The sequence below is a fragment of the Sciurus carolinensis genome, chromosome 1 (genome assembly GCF_902686445.1).
Source record: "Sciurus carolinensis chromosome 1, mSciCar1.2, whole genome shotgun sequence".
In the NCBI taxonomy this organism is placed as follows: domain Eukaryota; kingdom Metazoa; phylum Chordata; class Mammalia; order Rodentia; family Sciuridae; genus Sciurus; species Sciurus carolinensis.
In genome coordinates, this window is record NC_062213.1 from 43314464 (window position 1) to 43329379 (window position 14916).

A 14916-nucleotide genomic window follows, 5' to 3' on the forward strand; every position below is an offset into this window, starting at 1 on the left:
GGATAGATTCAAACTAAATAGCTTTCTCTCAGCAAAGGAAACTATCAGCAATGTGAAGAGAGAACCTACAGAGTGGGAGAAAATCTTTGCCACTCATACTTCAGATAAAGCACTAATTTCCAGAATATATAAAGAACTCAAAAAACTCTACACCAAGAATACAAATAATCCAATCAACAAATGGGCTAAGGAAATGAACAGACACTTCACAGAAGATCGACAAGCAATCAACAGATATATGAAAAAATGTTTAACATCTCTAGTAATAAGAGAAATGCAAATCAAAACTACCCTAAGATTCCATCTCACCCCAATTAGAATGGCCATTATCAAGAATACAAGCAACAATAGGTGTTGGAGAGGATGTGGGGAAAAAGGTACACTCATATATTGCTGTTTGGGCTGCCAATTAGTACACTCACTATGGAAAGCAGTGTGGAGATTCCTCAGAAAGCTTGGAATGGAACCACCATTTGACCCAGCTATCCCACTCCTTGGCCTATACCCAAAGGACTTAAAATCAGCATACTACAGAGATACAGCCACATCAATGTTCATAGTTGCTCAATTCACAATAGCCAGATTGTGGAACCAACCTAGATGTCCTTCAATTGATGAATGGATAAAGAAACTGTGATATATATATATATATATATATATATATATATATATATACATATACATATACACACACACACACACACACACACACACACACACTGGAATATTACTCAGCTATAAAGAATAATAAAATTATGGCATTTGCAGGTAAATGGATGAAATTGGAGACTATCATGCTAAGTGAGATAAGCCAATCTCAAAAAACCAAAGGACGAATGATCTTGCTGATAAGCAGATAATGACACATAATGGGGGGTGGTAGGGGGGCAAGAATGGAGGAAGGAGGGACTCTATAGAGAGAAAAGAGGGGTGGGAGGGGTGGGGGGGAAGGAAAAAATAACAATGAATCAAACACCATTACCCTATGTAGATATATGATTACACAAATGGCATGCCTTTATTTCATGTACAAACAGAAATAACATGTATCCCATTTGTTTACAATAAAAATAAATTTTAAAAAAATGTGTAAGTAACTATACTGTAGGGACTATACCATTTGGGAGATATATGTGACATAACTGCATAAAGTGAGTAGGAGCAAAGCTCTATCGCAGTAAGGAAATGACACCAGATTGTATCTCAAATCCACGGGAATAATGAAGAGAACAAAAAAATGGCAAATAAGGCCTATAAAACAAATACTAAAAACATGTTCTTTTTTTCCCCCTCAGCTTTCAACTTCATGGACTTGTACCATGTAGGTGCAGTATGTATAATAATAGTATCAAAGCAGGAAGAGGGAATGGAGCATTTTAGGACCAATGTTTCTATATCGCATGGGAATTTAGTATAAATCTAAAGTAGATTCTAATTACTAAGATACATATGACCCCCTAGAGTAACTACAAAAAAAAAAAAAAAATGCCTCAAAAACCAAGTGGGATTGGGCTTGGTGGTGCATGCCTGTAATTCCAGCAGCTAGGAGGCTGAGTACCTATGCAATTTAGTGAGACCATGTCTCAAAATAAAAAGTAAAGAGGTCTGGGGATGTGGCTCAGTGGTTAAGTGCTTCTGGGTTCAATCCCCAGTATCTCCCCCCAAACAAAAACACCCAAAAACACCAAAGTGGGGTTAGTGATGTAGCTCAGGTGGTAGAGCACTTTCCTAACACGCAAGAGGCCTTAGGTTCCATCCCCAGCACCAAGTCCACACAAAGACATATAAATAGCCAATAAGCATATTCAACATTGTTAGCCATGATTGAAATGCAAATCAAAATTACAATAAGATACCTCTTCTCACCCACTGGGATGGCTAAAATCTGGAGGGAAGATACTAAGTGTTGGCAAGGATGTGGAGAAACTGGAACCCTCATACATTGTTGGAGGGATTGTAAAATGGTTCAGTTGCTTTGGAAACCAGCCCGGGCAGGTCCTCAATATTTGACCCAGCAATTCTCCCAAAGAAACAAAAATATGTCTAACGAAAACAACACAAAATGCCCATATGGACAAAGAAAACAGTACATTCATACAATGGAAAATCCTTTGGCACCAAAAAGGAATGGTACATGCTACAATGTGTATGAACCTTGAAAATGTTAGGCTAGGAGAAAGAAGTCAGTCACAAAGATCATCTGTTATATGATTCCATTTGTATGAAATGTCCAGAATAGGCAAATATAGAGATAGTATGTAGATTAGTAGTGGTTGCATAAAACTAAGCAGTGGAGTGGTTGAGTTGATAGCCAAAGGGTATGATCTTTCTTTCCCAGGTGATGAAAACTTTTAAAAATTGATTGTGATAATTGCACAACTCTGTGAACACACTAAAAGCCACTGCATTGTACACTTTCAAGTGAGTGAGTTGTATATGAATTATATTTCAATAAAAATGTAATAAAAAATTCACGTATAAATAAAGAAGTTTAATTACAGAAACAAAACAACGAGGGTAATTAAGTTTTTTTTTTTTTTTTTTTTTTTTTTTTGCAGTGTTGGGGATTGAACCCAGGGCCTTGTGCTTGCAAGGGAGGCAAGCACTCTCTACCAACTGAGCTATCTCCCCAACAAGAATTGCATTCTTGATAGAAATATGTTGGAAGTTACAAAATCTGAAGTAAACTACTTTGGAATCAACTCTTAAAATATATTTGCATTTGGGCACCCCTTTGGGACCCGCAGGGAGAGGTGGGGAGCCAGCTTTGCGGTGGTTGTGGCAAAGCTGTGGCCAGAGCTGACCTAATCAGCCCTGCCATGGTTGCTCAGTAGGGTGTATGGTGGGGTCAGGGAGCGGGGGCAGGAGTTGCCAACTGCCATGACTCATGAGTCAAGTTTCCAAGAGCAGAGAGGAACGCAAGGGAAGGGATTCTGGAGACACTGGACATTTTTCTTGGCCCTTCTCAGTTTACTCCTAGACTGATTTGAGTGAGAGCTTTTTTTAGTTCGACCTCTGAGTGAAGATGCATGGGCATGGAGGCTATGACTCTGATTTTGGTGATGATGAACATAGTGGAGAATCTAGTAAGGAAAAAAGGGCGACTGAAGATGATTACTCCTTAAAAAGCCATTTCAGAAAGAAAAACATGGAAAGGTGGCTTATAAGCAAGTTGCAGCAGAATTGTTGGATAGGAAAGAAGCAAGAAACAAAAGGTTTCATCTCATAGCTATGGATGCTTAAAAGGCAAAGTTTATAAATGACTATTTTATACTATGGTGGCAAAAAGGAAGAATTCAGGTGTTTAGGGGAAAATGATAAGGCGGCCTTGGATCTTATATTAGAAAATCATAGATTCCTATGGAATGAGAAGGATGAAACGGAGATAACTTGGGAAAAGAGACTTGCAAAGAGATATTATGATAAATTATTCAAGGAACAATACATAGGAGATCTCAGATACAAAGAAAATAAGTTTGGATTCAGGTAGCCAGTAGAAAAAGAAGTAATTTCAGGAAAAAGTCAATTTTTTTGTGGAAATATGTGATGCAAAAGAAGGTTTAAAGAGTTTGGAAGTTAATTTTGGTTATATTGAGCATGGTGAAGAGAAATGCAATTGTTAAATTAAGGTTATACCAAAAATATTCCTTTAAATTTTCATCACAGGAGAAATCAAGTCAAAAAAAAAAAAAAAAAAAGGCTAAAACCAAAGAAGATTGTGATGAATTATCACATAAAAAATCTGAATTATCTTCTTCAAAAGAGGTCTCCAAGAAAAAGGATAAAAGGACATTCAACTTAAAAAAAAAAAAAATTCAGATGATTCAGTAAACAAGAAACTATGAAGAGGAAGAAAGTGTTTCTGAATCTGAGCTCTGGAAGGGTTCACTACCAGAAACAGATTTAAAAAAATACAGGAAGAAGAATTTGATGAGTATTTTCAGGATTTGTTTCTGTGAAATGGGAGAGAGAACGCCTGCATTCCTTAATGTGAAAATATACTTCAAAAGTTCATAGAATTTTTATCTACAAGTTTCAGTTTGAGTAGTCAGTCTTTGGAAATAAAAATCCAGTCACGAAAAGATATTTGCATTTATTGAAATTAAATTTTATGTTTTTGCAAAGATGTAACTTTCCTTATGGGAGGAATATATTTAAGCTAAAAGCACATAGTTATAGATATAATTCAGATGTCAATATAAAGGGTATAAGTGAAAAAAGACAATTGTTTAATAGTTATAAAATAATGAAATGCAATAGTCTTACAAAGTTACTAACATAAACTATGAAATGGTAGGTCATGAGATATTTCAAACTGTAAGTTTGCAATGCACGTTTCTTTTGCAATGCACGTTTCTTTCGGATACTACTATTCCACTAAGTATATACAGTGGCCACAAGTGTATTTCTTATAGAACTGTACTTGTAACTACATATACCAAGATTAAGTTTATGAGACTTATAAACAGAAACGATTCAAAGATACCTTTATACTAAATTCAACAAATTTGGTTTCAGAATGAACCTTTTTTATTATGGAAAACACAGTATCATGTTTAGAAACTTTAATAGAAAATAGTTGAGTCATATATATTCCTTTGCTATTTTCACACTAATTTTATTTAAAGTATTAATGCTACACATACAAAAACTTGATAATTTCAATAAGAAATTGTTCAATTTTACTTGCAACTTTGAAAGCCAAAATTCTAATACATATTGGAATCTAAGGCTAGTAGCAAATAGCAACAATAGAGACTACATATTTTAAAAATTGGACAAACGAAGAGAGAGAATATATTGAGATATAAATCAGGAAGTAGTTATTTGCTCTATAAAAGTTTCTTAAATATATACAGAATTAGTAATGTATGTTCTTTAAATATTCATGCATTAAAAACTTACCAAAAAATCAATTTATATATAACTTTTAAAAAACCTACCAAACGAAAAAAGAGAGGCACTACTTTTATCCACAAAAGGCATCAAAATGTTGTAACAGTTCAAAAATAAAAGGGGCCCAAAACAACTGACTTCTTAGAAACAAAGTTACTTATTAAGATAACCATTCAAGAAATCAATAATCTATTTTATGCACATTTTTCAGCCACAAATTTTTGCACACTTTGCCTTCCATTTGTGTTGTTCTTTGAATCAATTTGGACTGAATGGAAGAGCATCACAACACTGAGGTTACTGGCAATCTGAATTAATGTCCTGAAAGAAAAATGCTGTCTATATACATAGAAAGTAATGAAAAAAAAAGTTAGTGCTAAAATACAATATATACTCAGGTTGTAAAACTCTACCAGGTTAACAAAAAACACGAAGATACAGATGGTGAAAGTAGAAAAAATATAAACCAGCAGTCAATATTACAATTACTTTATCAAATGTTTTATTTGTTGAATTGTTTGGCATTTGGGAAGTTAAATAAATTAATTAGGAGGCTAGATAGCCTTAACAAATATTTGTTTATTATTGAATTGAAGCTAATAGTGAGAATAACATAGGAAGGACTTTCTTTTTTTCTTTTTTTTTTTTTTAATCTTTATAGTTTTTGCAGTGTTGAGGATAGAAACCAGGCTTCATGCATGCTAGGCAAGTGTTCTACTACTGAGCTACACTCTTTTTTTTAATTAATAAGGAAAAAGTTACCATCATTTTCTTAGGAAAAAGAAAACAGGCGATAATTTTAGGAAAATAAAAAAGTAACTTAGAAATACAGAAGTTAAGGCACTTAATTTGATGGGTTTGCAAAATCCAGGGCAAAGTATTTTGTATTTCTCTGAGAAATCCTTTTCATCCAAAACCCACTAACTTTGATACTTTAATAGATCTTTATTGTCAAACCTAACAACTATAAGTTGCCCAAGTATAATTACTTGCAGAATTCTCATTTATTATTCTATAAAGAAGGAAATAATTAAATCCTTCTAATTTGAAGTTTTCTAGTACTGTTGTTTAAAATACAATATGGTACAGTTGAATCAAATAAGTTTATCTCTCATATTACTTGTCCCTTTCAATTTATGCTGAATGAAAAATTCATTATTTAAAAATTTCAATTAAAAATTTCTCCATCTATTTTATTTAAGAATTTAGTTGACAAGAGTAAAAGCAACTTATTGATATAACAAAACAAACACAACAACCAAAACTAATTCAGAATGTGATCATAATACATATCAATAAAAATTAAATAAAAAATTTCCACACTACATAGAAAGCAGGGTGTTCTGTGTGTCCTCTTCAAAATTTGCAATCTGGCTTTTAAATTACATTGTTTTACATGCTCTAATCATATGTACTACCATGTGACTATTCACTGTGTTCTTAGGTAAATATGGTAATATTTTCAAAAAGCTTGATGTTAAATATGAACGACTCACTACTAAAATGTACAGAGTCAATCTGAAGTACAATATCTGTAGCTATCTTAACATAGTTAAAACAATTATATAAAAAATGAAATGAGAACCAATGAAACTAAAACATCAGATATGACACTGCTGTCAAACAATTCTTAAGCTCCAAAAAAGCAAAGCATTCTAGAGTTACTCTAAGAATGCAAGTATTTAAAATATATATATATAATATATATATGTATATACATGTGTGTATAAAAAAGATGAAAAGAAAGACAATAGAAAGATATTCCCTCCTAATGTAGTAATTTAGAGTTCTGAAAATGTACTCTTTACAGCCCTCTAACAAGTGAAAAGTTTGAAAACCTATTCATTGAACAGGTGTATAAGGTAAAACGGTTCATGCACTCATCAAAATGATACGTCTATACTGAATCTCTTTAAAAAATTATTTTAGAATTTATTTTAATAGATGATTACAAATATTAAAATACTCAAAGGAACAAGCATTTATGCTGTGAAACTGCACTGTAAATTTTATTGTAATTGTCATTTTGTTCTTAAAGATGAAAATCATATTACGGCTTCTTAAATAACATTACTTACATTCTATAATAAACATATCTGTATGCAGAGGTATGTTTATCAGCATCTGCATATATATACTTCATAAAATTGGTGCTCACTGTACATATTTTTTAAATTTTTTACTTAATACTTCCATAGAAATCATGTGAATAGAATGTATACCCTAATATTCATATTTTTTAAAAATTCTAAACATTCTTTTCGATATCCGTTTAAAAAATATATAGAGATGTAACAAGAGTTACTGTTTTACCATGATTTAAGTGTTATCAAATTAAACAACATAAGTGAAAAAAGATAATTGTTTAACAGTTATAAAGTAACAAAATGAAATAACATGTGCTATGTATTACTAAGAAAGTGCTCATTTGTATACACAGCAGATGATGAAAGCAGTGTCATGGAAAATTCTGGATGTATCACTATGTATATCCTTGAAAATCACTTTCTTTTATATAATTTCCATTTTAATTTAAATGTCACGTATTTTCAACTAACATTTAAATTAAGTTTTTATTGTAAAATTTCAGTTGCTATAAACAACTAAACACCTTCAGAAAGCTGCTTGAAGAATAATCTTTTTTTATTATATAACTATATCACATTAAGTATTTATGAAGTAGTATGTTTGAGACATTGAACAAATTCAAATTCAAAATCAATATTATTATAGATTTATGGGGAAACTTTGCAATAGGTAAAATCTTTAAAGATCATATAATACGAAGCAAGAAACCTGCCTGGAATATTGCAGAGTAATAGATTTGACATCCTGTTTCCCACAAAATCCTGGACTCAGTTAACAGCAGGAGGGAAAAATGCAGCAGCATTTCAAATGTCCATACTCTGATTTGCATCAGACACCGTATAAGTAAAAGAAAATCTCAGGTAGCATAAGTCTTTGAAATGAAGGCTCTGTTATTTTTCAAGATTGGAAGGATATCACAGTGTTGATTTTATACACAAAGTAGGATCTGTTCCAGTATACTCTAGTAAAATAATTCACATATGGAGAATAGTTAATTTTGACCTCATGACAAAATCGTCCATATTTTGAGTAGGTTAACTTGTCACCTTCATCACAAACCACCTATCAAAAGATAAAATATTAAAAAGCTTATTAAACTTGTAGAAGAAATATAATCCATGTATAAGTGACTACAGATATTTTAAAAAAACGCTAAACATGGACTGTCAAATATTTTCCACTATTAGAGAACATAAGTCTCTTCATAAATGACTCACCACATTAAGAAAGTATAAATTGTCTCAAATTTTTAAAAGTCTTAATCCTAAAATTTGGCAAGTGTTGTTTTCATAATCCATTATCATTGTTCTGAAGAACTGTATCATAGAGACCACTAAGGCTGAGAAATGAACATTTTATGCTCCTAATGTATATTCAAACTCTTCTCCTTTTGTAGAACTGAGTCATAATTATTCAGTAAGCAAGTAAGCCTATACAACTTATCCAGTGCAAACTTTTACATTCTCATCTAATGATGTTCACTACAATGGCTTAGCTCACCTGACTTTTATTTTTAATAATAAAATACTAAATATTATTCTAATGCCTTTGGAAGATGACAGAGAGCCAATATTAAAAACAAAAGAATGGATTAGCCTAAGTCTATGGAGGATATTACATGAAAGATGTGGCTTAACCTTTAAAACAGAGCAGCCAAGAGCAGAACAGAAAGGCTTCAGACAGAAGACAGCATCACAGCAGCAATTACTGAATAACAATGCTTAATTACATTTCACTGTCACAATATATCAAAGATCATAGCCATCAAGTATCAATGGAGAAAACTCAAAATATATGGAGCATACAACAGAGTAAGTTTATAATACAAGCTTAAGGGTCATGAAGAAAAAGAAGGTGGAAATCTCTAAAACTAATTTTTTATCTCCAACTTGGTCTTGAATGATACAACAAAGAACTGTGATTATTTAAGAAGGGACAGAAAAAAATCTTGGCTGCAACATAAACCGACTATGCACTATATCTTAGGACAACCTGCTCAAGTTCCTCTCTCTACTTTTCTCAGGAGCAAAGGCATTCATTCCAGCCAACACTAATTATCAGATACACAAACTCCCCTGTCAGTCTTCTTGTTTATCAGATATAGTAATCCACTGCAGGCTGAGAAGCAAGTAAGCTTGGAAAAATAGCTGAAATTGATGTAAAAATTAATATCCAGCTAGATCCTATTGATGAAAGTGTCTCTGAATACATTAATTTTTTTGGATAATAAGGACTCATTAAATATGCACTGTGTTAATTTAGTAAGCATCTTTTTCTAGATATGAATCAAATTACTTCAAACAATGCAACCAGAGGCTCTTTCATTTATTATAACATGTTACAATAAACTCATTATTTTGGGCTGGGGTTGGAGCTCAGTGGTAGAGTGCTTGCCTAGCATGTGTGAGGCACTGGGTTTGAGTCTCAGCACCACATATAAATAAATGAGTAAAATAAAGGTCTATCAACATCTAAAAAAATACATATATTAAAAAAGATCATTATTTAAATCAAATTATGCCATCTTTTGTTAACAAATACTGAAACATGCACAAGTACAGGCAATGAATAAATGAGTATTGGTGAAATATTTTTTGTTTTGTAAAAAATGCCTCATTTTTTCTTTGTACATTGAAAAATACACTTCAGCTAGATGTGGTAGCACACACCTTATAATCTTAGGGACTTGGAAGGCTGAGACAGAAAGACTGCAAGTTTGAGGACAGACTTAGCTATTTAGTGGGCCCCTAAGCAACTTAGCAAGACCCTGTCTCAAAATAAAAAAAAAAGGATTGGGGAGATAGTAGCTCACAGATAAAGCATGGCCGTGTTTAATCCTCAGTACCTGCCCCCACAAAAAAACCCCAATACTTCAAACTACTTGTAATAAGCACTCCCATTACTATAGTAGTCAATTATACTCTTAGTTCAGTTCTAAAAATAAAATTTGGAGGTAAGTTTAAATAAAGTTATTTTTATAAAAAAAAAAAACTTTCTTAATTTTTACTTACATGGCCATTTGCAACATCTAATAAATCTTTAACCCTACAGCCTCTCATGGTTCCGACTTCATTGCAGATAGCATCTTCCACAATTAGATAGTTAGCTTTGTAGGACGTCAGTATTTTATAAATATCTTCAGCAGATCGCTTTGAATAGATTTGATAAATCTGAAAGAAAATAATTAAAACTAGTCTTTAAAAGATATTGTAAGCTCCTGTTTATCAAAACTATACTAAGCTAGGCATGGTGGTGCATGCCTATAATCCCAGTAATTTGGGAGGCTGAGGAAGGAGGATCCCAAGTTTGAGGCCAGTCTCAGTGACTTAGTGAGGCGCTAAGCAATTTAGCCTGAGCTCTTATTAAAATAAAAAATAAAAAGGACTGGGGATTTAGCTCAGTGATAAGTATACTAGGTTAAATCCCCAGTACCAAAACAAAAGAAACAAAGAAACAAAAAACTATACACAGTGACCACCTACTATGTTCTTAGTACTATGCACTATGTATAGAAAATAAAAGTATAAGATTTGATTTCTGCCCTTGCGAAACTTATACTCATGTATCACAGTGATCATAAATATAAAATAATGAGCAAAAATAATGTGGAATCTAATTAGAAATAATATGATGATGCAATTCTGATAACCACCATATATAAATAAGGAACGTTCATAGACCCAGACTTGAAGGGAACATAGAAAATCGAAAATGTTATTTAGGAGCACTGATAGGAGAGGTGGAATTTTGCTTTTTTAAAAATGTGCTGTTGAGGGGCTGGGGTTGTGGCTCAGTGGTAGAGCGCTCACCTGGCACATGTGAGGCCCTGGGTTCCATCCTCAGCACCACATAAATATAAAATAAAGGTACTGTATCCACCTAAAACTGAAAAAAAGAAAAAAGAAAGAAAAAAAAAAGTACTGTTGAGCTGGGCACTGTGGGGCATGCCTATAATCCCAGCAGCTCTGGAGGCTGAGGCAGGAGGATCCTAAGTTCAAAGCCAGCCTCAGCAACTTAGCAAGGCCCTAAGTAACTCAGTGAGACCTTGTCTCTAAATACAATATAAAAAAAGGGCCAGGGATGTGGCTGAGGTTAAGCGCCTCTAGGTTCAATCCTCAGAACAAAAAAAAAAAAAGAGTACTATTGAAATAAGCCAAACTCACAAAGACAAGTATTGTATGTTCTCTCTCACACGGGAAAGCTAAAAAAAAAGTTGACTTGAAAGTAGAATAGTGATTACTAGAGTCTGAAAAGGAAGTGTGTAGTGAGGCTGGGAGGAAGGATGGATTTAATCAGCATACCCCATATGCATGGATGGAAATATTCACCCTAAACCCTGTTAACATGTACTAATAAAATTTTTAAAATTTACTATTAATGTAATTTTTTTTTCAGTACTGGGAATTGACCCCAAGGTGCTCCACCACTAACTGTACCTTTTTATTTTTTATTTTGGGATAGTTTCACTAAGTTGATCCTAGGATTTGTGATCTTCTTGCCTCAACTTCCTGAGTCACTGAGATTACAGGTGTAATCTTTGATCTCTGTGTAATAAATAAAAATAGAGTAACTGGAGAGTTTAAAAGATTAAGAGGTTTACTTGAATGATGTGCATTTAAACTTCTCAAGATTCTCCCTACTATGTTCCATAGAATATAGAAACTTAAGATTTTAAGAATAATTTTCTGAGGAAAAACTACTTAGTCCGAAATAAATACATTAAAAAGTAAAGATTATATTGGGCATGGTGGTGCGTGCCTGTAATCCCAGCCACTTGGGAGGCTGAGGCAGGAGGATTGCAAGTTCAAGGCCAGTCTCAGCAATTTAGCAAGATCCTAAGCAACTAAGTGCGTGCCAAGTGTCAGCCCAATATTCTAATGTAACTATTCTGGACATTTCACATAAAGGGAATCATACATATGTATTTCTGTGCGACTAGCTTCTTTTACTGAGTACAATGTTTTCAAAATTCATTCATGTTGTAGCATGTATCAGGGCTTTGCTCCCTTTCAGTGCTAAGACTTATCCTATTGTATAGATATTTGCTTATTCATTCATCAGCTGATAAACATCTGAGCTGCTTCCATGTTTAGGCTATAATAATGCTTCTATGAACATTTGTGTATAAGTTTTTGGGTGGCCATGTTTTCATTACTCTTGGGTATATAACTGAAAGGAGAATTACTGGATCACTAGGCTGGGGATATAGCTCAGTTGGCAGAGTGCTTGCTTTGCATGCACAAGGCCCTGGGTTCAATCCCCAGCATCACAAGAAAAAAAAAAAAATTGCTGGATCTTGTGGTAACTCTGTGGTTAACTTTTTGAGAATCTGCTAGACTTGCTTCCAAAGCAGCTGTACATTTTATATTCCCACCAGCAGTGTACAACAATTTGGTTTCAAGTTTTCCCCTTGTTATTACTTGTCCTTTTGATTTTTAGCTATTCTCCTAGGTCTGAAGTGGTATCTAATTGTGGATTTTATTTGCACTTCCCTGGCAGCTGATGAGATTGAACAGTTTTTCATATGTTCATTAGTCATTTGAATTACTGCTTTGGACAAATGTCTACTAAAGTTCTTTCCCCTTTTATTAAAGTGGGCTACTTATCTTTTAATTACTGAGTTGTAACAGGGTCTTTAATTTTTTATTAACATGTATCAGAGTTTTTATACTCATTTTTTTTTTATTGTAAACAAATGGGATACATGTTGTTTCTCTGTCTGTACATGGCGTAAAGGCATACCATTTGTGTAATCATAAATTTATATAGGGTAATGTTGTTTGATTCATTCTGCCATTTTTTCCCTCCCCCCCCACCCCTCCCACCCCTCCCTTTTATACTCATTTTATGCATGACACAGAGACAAGAAAGTAAAAAATAATTTGTCACACAATACTGAGCAAGGATGCTTAAGATTCATGTCTTGATTCCATGGCATTTTAATTACGACTTTGCCAACCACATTAGTATCACATACCATTTGTCCTTAAAGTACTGAAATTTGAAGTTGTGATTAAAAAATATTCCAGCCTGTTTGCAGAATACTCAGTAGCTGCCTACTATGTATTATGGTTGCTGGCTGTCTAGTACCTTTCAAGTCCAATGTCTACTGACATTTGTGCTATACAGAATGCTAATATAGCAAAAGGAAATTGCTCATTTTGTTGAGCTGAATAAATTTTAATGAGAATGATTCTATCTTATCCAGTTTATATCTACTGATAGTTGTTTACATACATTTTTATTTATTTTTACTTGCATTTATATTTATTTTATATACATATTTATTTTATTTAAGTTTAGAAAACTAAAACAGACTACCATGGTATTAAAAAACACTACTGTGGCAAGCTATAATCCAAGCTACTCAGGAAGCTGAGGAAGAAGGATCGAAAGTTCAAGGCCAGCCTAAGCAACTCAGTGCGACTGTCTTAAAATATTTTTAAAAGGCTGGGATATAGATCAGCACTTGCCTAACATGTGCTAGGTTCCTGCCCTAATACTGTACAAACCAAGTTAAACAAAACAAACAAGCTAAAAAAAACCCCCCAAAACCCCCAAAACCTACAACTGTGTAATAGCAATTTTATTACTAATAGCCTAGAGCTGAATTTTTCAACCTTAGCACTGCAGACATTTCAGGCCAGAGAGTTCTTTGAGACAGAAGGGAGATTGCTCCACACATTGTAGAATGTTTACCAGCAAACCTGGTCTCTACCAGTTAGTTGCCTATAGAACCCCACCTCCAGTTGTGAGAACTCAAAGTGTCTCCAGACACTGCACCAGATGTTCCCTAGGGGCATAATCATCCCAGGTTGAGAATCACTGGTTTAAGGAATTACACAAAGATTAGTCATACACTATAAATTAGAGATAATGTCTAATCTAAATAATATGATTTCATTTATGAAGTTCTATTTGAATTTTGGTTAATCAATAAATGTATTTAGTACCTGCTATGTACCAGATATTACAGAGAAAGACAAAGGTTTAGAAAAAATAAAAACAAAACAAAAACCATGGTTGTTATTCTCAGAGCCAAGTTCCATTAAATTTAAAATTCTAAAATGTTAAATTTAACTCTGACCTAATTACAAGAAATTCTGAAATTCCATTAGGAACAAGTATTATCAACAGCAAAAGCAAAATAAAATCAGCAGGGGCTGGGGTTGTGGCTCAGTGGTGGAGCACTTGCCTTGTATGTGTGAGGCACAGGGTTCGATTATCAGTACCACATATAAATAAATGAATAAAATAAAGATCCATCAACAGCTAAAAAAAATTAAAAATATAAAATGAAATCAACATATTACAGTGATGCAGTAATATAAACATCAATGTTTGTAGCAGCTCAAATTACAATAGCTAAACTATGGAACCAACCTAGGTGCCCTTCAACAGATGAATGGATAAAAAAATGTGGTATGTATACACGATGGACTATTACTCAGCTTTAAAGACAAATGAAATTATGGCATTTGACAGTAAATGGATGGAGCTGGAGAATATCATGTTAAGCAAATAAGCCAATCCCAAAACACTAAAAGCCAAATGTTTTATCTGATATGCAGATGCTAATTCAAAAATGGAGGGTAGTAGGGAAGAATAGAGTTACTTTAGATTAGGTAGAGGAGATTGAAGGGGGGGAGGGGCTATGGAGATTGGACAGAATAAATCAGACATTATTACCATTATGTGCATATAGAGCAATATGACTGGTGGGATTATACATCATGTATAGCCAGAAGAATGAGAAGTTATATACCATTATATATAATGTATCAAAGTGCATTCTATTGTTATATATAACTAATTAAAACAAATTTATAAAAATGTAAAAAAAAAGGAGTAAAATTAGAGTTGTTTTTTTTAAGTCTACAGAAAAATAAAGTTCAAGAATATGTCACTGGGTTGGGCAGATAACTCAGTTGG

General features: G+C 33.3%; 1 protein-coding gene and 1 pseudogene across 3 annotated transcripts in view; one reads left to right on the forward strand and one right to left on the reverse strand.

Moving 5' to 3' along the window:
* Nucleotides 1-3025: 3025 nt before the first annotated feature.
* LOC124976037 (protein FRA10AC1-like) lies at nucleotides 3026-3959 on the forward strand (annotated as a pseudogene).
* A 1511-nt stretch (nucleotides 3960-5470) lies between these two features.
* Dpy19l4 (dpy-19 like 4) overlaps nucleotides 5471-14916 on the reverse strand; it is a 79051-nt gene continuing 69605 nt past the window's right edge. For all 3 annotated transcript variants that reach the window (XM_047521752.1, XM_047521745.1, XM_047521758.1), the window contains 2 exons: nucleotides 9996-10154; nucleotides 5471-8046 (listed from right to left, as the gene is read on the reverse strand). In XM_047521752.1, the coding sequence (XP_047377708.1) occupies nucleotides 7882-8046; nucleotides 9996-10154 (324 nt within the window). In that variant the 3' untranslated portion in view covers nucleotides 5471-7881. The remainder of the gene's footprint in view (nucleotides 8047-9995; nucleotides 10155-14916) is intronic.